The sequence below is a fragment of the Oncorhynchus masou genome, unplaced genomic scaffold (assembly GCF_036934945.1).
Source record: "Oncorhynchus masou masou isolate Uvic2021 unplaced genomic scaffold, UVic_Omas_1.1 unplaced_scaffold_12828, whole genome shotgun sequence".
NCBI classification, from domain to species: Eukaryota; Metazoa; Chordata; class Actinopteri; order Salmoniformes; family Salmonidae; genus Oncorhynchus; species Oncorhynchus masou.
In genome coordinates, this window is record NW_027002669.1 from 1 (window position 1) to 6134 (window position 6134).

At 47.2% G+C, this 6134-nt stretch overlaps 1 protein-coding gene across 1 annotated transcript; it reads right to left on the reverse strand.

The window, feature by feature from the left end:
• Nucleotides 1-3335: 3335 nt before the first annotated feature.
• Nucleotides 3336-5480, reverse strand: LOC135530183 (exosome complex component CSL4-like; the record flags this gene model as incomplete). The annotated part of the gene is given in 4 exon segments (XM_064958555.1): nucleotides 3336-4588; nucleotides 5052-5081; nucleotides 5084-5135; nucleotides 5418-5480. Coding segments are annotated over 4 exon segments (252 nt in total), but the record flags the coding sequence as incomplete, so codon positions are not given.
• Nucleotides 5481-6134: the final 654 nt, after the last annotated feature.

A 6134-nucleotide genomic window follows, 5' to 3' on the forward strand; every position in this document is an offset into this window, starting at 1 on the left:
AGAGGCCCATAGTGCCTGGTCTGTGTGTGGTGCTGGCTCCAGAGAGGCCCATAGTGCCTGGTCTGTGTGTGGTGCTGGCTCCAGAGAGGCCCATAGTGTCTGGTCTGTGTGTGGTGCTGGCTCCAGAGAGGCCCATAGTGCCTGGACTGTGTGTGGCGCTGGCTCCAGAGAGGCCCATAGTGCCTGGTCTGTGTGTGGCGCTGGCTCCAGAGAGGCCCGTAGTGCCTGGTCTGTGTGTGGCGCTGGCTCCAGAGAGGCCCATAGTGCCTGGTCTGTGTGGCGCTGGCTCCAGAGAGGCCCATAGTGCCTGGTCTGTGTGTGGCGCTGGCTCCAGAGAGGCCCATAGTGCCTGGTCTGTGTGTGGCGCTGGCTCCAGAGAGGCCCGTAGTCCTGGTCTGTGTGGCGCTGGCTCCAGAGAGGCCCGTAGTCCTGGTCTGTGTCAGGGATGCTCCCAAGTGATTGCAAAGTGATTCTGCTGTTTTTCCAATAATCAGATCTTTTGCCATTAACTGGTCGAAAAATCAAATGGGCAGCCATTGAAGCACACGTGGATTTGAGTAATTTTTATCTTTTAGACTAGGAGCACAGTAAATAGAATCACCAACCACATGTTATACAGTATATGTTGTGTACTATAGAGTATATGTTGTGTACTATATAACATGGACTATACAGTATATGTTGTGTACTATATAACATGGACTATCACAGTATATGTTGTGTACTATATAACATGGACTATAAGAGTATATGTTGTGTACTATATAACATGGACTATACAGTACTGTTGTGTACTATATAACATGGACTATACAGTATATGTTGTGTACTATACAGTATATGTTGTGTACTATATAACATGGACTATAGAGTATATGTTGTGTACTATATAACATGGACTATACAGTATATGTTGTGTACTCTATAACATGGACTATACAGTATATGTTGTGTACTATATAACATGGACTATAGAGTATATGTTGTGTACTATAGAGTATATGTTGTGTACTATATAAGCATGGACTATAGATGTATGTTGTATACTATAGAGTATATGTTGTGTACTATATAACATGGACTATACAGTATATGTTGTGTACTATATAACATGGCCTTCATATAAAAGATTGTCCTATTACATTCCATAGGGGAGACGCCTGGCCCTGCAGAATGAGATCGACCAGAAGTCCAGTCCAGTCCAACTCAAAGCAGCACCGCTACCATCGGTCAGTACTCTTATAATGTCAGGACACCAAGGTGTATCCCAAATTTGGGGTCACATACCAACTCTTCTCTGAAACAAATCATAATGTCGAATATAAATATTACAAACATTGTTCTTCTTCCCTTCCAGGGTTTGGGCCAGTGGGGCACTGCCCAGTTTGACAGTTCCGACCAACATAGTAAGTTCCTGCGGTTGATGGGCGGCTTAAAGAAGAGCGGGCAGCCAATAGCAGCGAGCGGTGCGACGGGAGGGCGGGCCAACATGGCGCTGACTAAAGATGGACAGCAGAGCTTGCAGCAAGGCCTACTGGGGGAGTTTGAGCGCGCTCAGTCGCGCCGCATGGACTTCACGGGAAGGGGGGCGGGACTTGGGTTCTCGGCGCCGTCAAATAAGAAGTTCTCAATTGACATCAACACAACCCGATCGGTGCGCTTCGATGACTGAGTCGGGACGGACCCTTGAGTGTGTGTGTCTAGCATCCAAAATGGATTTGGGTGTGTGTGTGTGTGTACCTTTTCTCTTGCAGGGTCTTGGGGGTGTCTGTCTGTGAATGTGGTGTGTATGAATGTATATACGGTACCACTCAGAAGTTTGGACACACCTACTCATCACAGGGTTTTTCTTTATTTTTACTACATTGTAGAATAACAGTGAAGACATCAAAACTATGAAATAACACATGGAATCATGTAGTAACCCAAAAAGTGTTAAACAAATCAAAATATATTTGAGATTCTTCAAAGTAGCCACCCTTTGCCTTGATGACAACTTTGCACACTCTTGGCAAATATATTTTGATTTGATATTTTGACTATTTTTGGTTACTACATGATTCCATAGTTTTGATGTCTTCACTATTATTCTACAATGTAGAAAACAGTCAAAATAAAGAGAGATCCTGGAATGAGGTGTGTCCAAACTTTTGACTGGTAACAAAAATATAAATGCAACAATTTCAATGATTTTAACGAGTTACAATTATAAAGAAATCAGAAATAAATCCATTAGGCCCTAATCTATAGATTTCACATGACTGGGCAGGGGTGCAGCCATGGATGGGCCTGTGAGGGCATAGGCCCACCCACTGGGGAGCCAGGTCCAGCCAATCAGAAAAGGCTTTTCCCCACAAAAAGGTTTTATTACAGACAGAAATGCTCAGTTTTATCAGCTGTCCGGGTGGATGGTCTCAGACGATCCCGCAGGTGAAGAAGACTGAACGTCGAGGTCCTGGGCTGGCTTGGTTACACGAGGTCTGTGGTTGTGAGGCCGTTTGACATTGGAGGCAGCTTATGGTAGAGAAATGAACATTCAAATCTTTGGCAACAGCTCTGGTGGACATTCCAGCAGTCAGGATACCAGTTGCACACGCCCTCAGAACTTCATCTGTGGCATTGTGTTGTGACAAACCCGCACGTTTTAGAGTGGCCTTTTGTACCCAGCACAAGGTGCACCTGTGTAATGATCATGCTGTTTAATCCGCTTCTTGATATGCCACCTGTCAGGTGGATGGATTATCTTGGCAAAGAAGAAACACTAACATGATGTGCTATGGGCGGAAATAACATGTGTCTTTCTGGGATCTTTTATTTCAGCTCATGAAACATGGGACCAACACATTTATATTTTTGTTCAGTGTATAGGAGTACTGTGTGACATAAAGCTGCTGACATTGAACTGAGAGCTACGAGCCACCTGTGGTATCAGTGGGAAAACGCGGAGCTGTGTGTGTTTCTGCCTTCTGACTGGTCCAGTATGTGATGCTTCCTGGCTGTATGATATGAGAAGGTTGTTAGCGTCCTGAATTGCACCCTACATAGTGCACTACTTTTGACCAGCGGGCCTATGGGCCCTGTAGTGCACTACTTTTGACCAGCGGGCCTATGGGCCCTGTAGTGCACTATATAGCTAATTCTAGTACGGTTAACTAATGCCTTAACTGAACATGACATGATAAAAACTGACAGTTGATAAGCTGTCAATTAGACACATTTAAACAGCATAGAATTGTTTCCACAGTCAACAAGAGGACATTCTGAATGATGGTCAGTTGGGGCTCTTTAAAATGAACCTTTCTGATAACAGGTGAAGAAGTAACATTGGAACAGGGTGAGTAGTTCATACATGATTCACTTTATTTGACTCTTAAAAACACATGTGCCTCTGCTGACAAGTACAGGAAGAAATGAGAGAGACGAAGAAACGAGAAGTATTGTTTTGAAACGACAGAAGAAACAACTAAGAGAGAACCAACTAGACATCTCCATTTCTCTGACTTGGTGCAGAAAGGTCCACGTGGTCGTATGAGTCTCTAACGGTGCCGCCACAAAACGACAGTTTCAATTCCAGCCCTTCAACATCCCAGCTGTTAGCCGTCTAAGGCCCGATCACAAATCAAGCCCTACTCACTAGCGTGTTGGGTTTAAGGGTCGATTTGGAATTGGGCCTGTCTGTACTGGTGACTGTCACCCCAGTGCTGTGGACTGATTCTATAACCCCCCCCCCAAAAAAAAGTGTGCACTCATTCACTACCCCTCATGGATTTAAAAGGACTGGTGGAAGAGATGCTAGTAAATCCATGGGGGATACATGAGAGCACACTTCAGGGAGAAGGGTATGGGATCAGACGGTGACCCCGGATCAGACGGTGACCCGGGATCAGAAGGTGACCTGGGATCAGAAGGTGACCCCGGATGTTATTTATTCCTGCTTCTAAAGGGCTAGTATTGTAGCCCAGTAGATTCCTCCTCTACAACCTACAGCAAGGCAGCATCTCTCTCACCTGGTTCTACAAGGCTACAGTAGAGGTGCAGGCTTTTATTCTAGTCCAGCACTAACGAGACTGAGTCAGCCAATCAAGGCCCCAGTGATCAGTTGAATCAGGTGTCCTAGTGCTGGGTTGGAACAAAATCCTGCACCTCTACTGTAGCCCTCCAGGACCTGGAGGGAAAAAATGCTGCCTTGCTGTAGGTTGTAGAGGGAGGAATCTACTGTTGAGGTATCCCCCTGAAAATAAGGCTCTGTGTGTGTCAGGTCAATGACCCGTGTACTATATAAGCATCATGTCCAAGCATCTGTACATGACCTCTAAAACATTTTGGTCCTTTGTAGACAATGCATCTTTCACAATCCAAGTGTGAGTGAGTTTGTCTCTCTATCAGAGATAGGGAAGCTGTGTGTTCCTTGAGGAGGGGAAAGGGGTCCCTGCCGGGGGGGCTGGAGAGGTGAGGGGTGCACGCCGCCCACTGGTCCCTGCTCAGGCCTGCAGGTACTCAGGTTGCACCCTGGCCACCTTGCGGAACTCTTTGGCGTGTGTCCGTGGGCACTGCATCTCACACCAGCTGATAGGCACCATCTGGGCTCCTGAGAGGAGGGAAACAGAAATACACTACTGAGACACCATCTGGGCTCCTGGAGGAGGGAAACAGAAATACACTGAGACACCATCTGGGCTCCTGAGAGGAGGGAAACAGAAATACTACTGAGACACCATCTGGGCTCCTGGAGGAGGGAAACAGAAATATACTACTGAGACACCATCTGGGCTCCTGGAGGAGGGAAACGGAAATACACTACTGAGACACCATCTGGGCTCCTGAACAGAAATACACTACTGAGACACCATCTGGGCTCCTGGAGGAGGGAAACAGAAATATACTACTGAGACACCATCTGGGCTCCTGAGAGGAGGGAAACAGAAATATACTACTTGACAAAAGTGTCAGTTGGTTTCAGTTAACCAAGGCTTGTGTTAAGGAGGGTAACCTAGGGTTAAGGACAGCCCGGGCTAAGAACAGCAGTGTTGTTGTCATGTGACCAGTCTCACCTGCTTCACTGTGGGCTACCACCACCCCAGCTCGTTCTCTGCTGTGGTCAACAGGTAGTTGGACTGGACGTCTCCCAGGGAGATCTGGGGGTCAGGAGGTTAAAGGGCAACACTTGGAAAGGTACAGAATCAGTCATCTTGATCACATAATGAGTAGTTATTTGGGATGCAAAGTGATTCATAGATCAGTGGTTTTGTGCGTTCTGTCTGGCTGATCTCGAACATTCACAATTTAACATTTAAGCAATATGGTGAAAGCTACACTGCACTAAGGGAATAGAACCAGCCCAATATCAGTCACTGGTTGACTGTCCCTGTGTTACTACCTAGTTACTGAACTGGAAAGACTGTCAAATGGAAGGATACGACTTTAGCCAGGACGATGTCTCCAGGACGGAAGCTTTTATACGTCTCCACCTGCAACAGAGGTCAAAGGTTATAGTGGTTCCCAGTCTATTACAATTACAAAATGAGCTAAGACGGTACGACGTCGTGACAAACAGCAACAGACGGTATGACGTCGTGACAAACGGCAACAGACGGTATGACGTCATGACAAACGGCAACAGACGGTACGACGTCGTGACAAACGGCAACAGGCGGTACGACGTCGTGACAAACGGCAACAGGCGGTACGACGTCGTGACAAACGGCAACAGGCGGTACGACGTCGTGACAAACGGCAACAGGCGGTACGACGTCGTGACAAACGGCAACAGGCGGTACGACGTCGTGACAAACGGCAACAGAGCGATGCAGACGTCGTGACAACAGCAACAGGCGATACGGCGTCGTGACAAACAGCAACAGAGCGGTCGACGTCGTGACAAACAGCAACAGGCGGTACGACGTCGTGACAAACAGCAACAGCGATGCAGCGTCGTGACAAACAGCAACAGGCGGTACGGCGTCGTGACAAACAGCAACAGGCGGTACGACGTCGTGACAAACAGCAACAGGCGGTATGACGTCGTGACAAACAGCAACAGGCGGTATGACGCCGTGACAAACAGCAACAGGCGGTATGACGTCAGTGACAAACAGCAACAGGCGGTATGACGTCGTGACAAACAGCAACAGGCG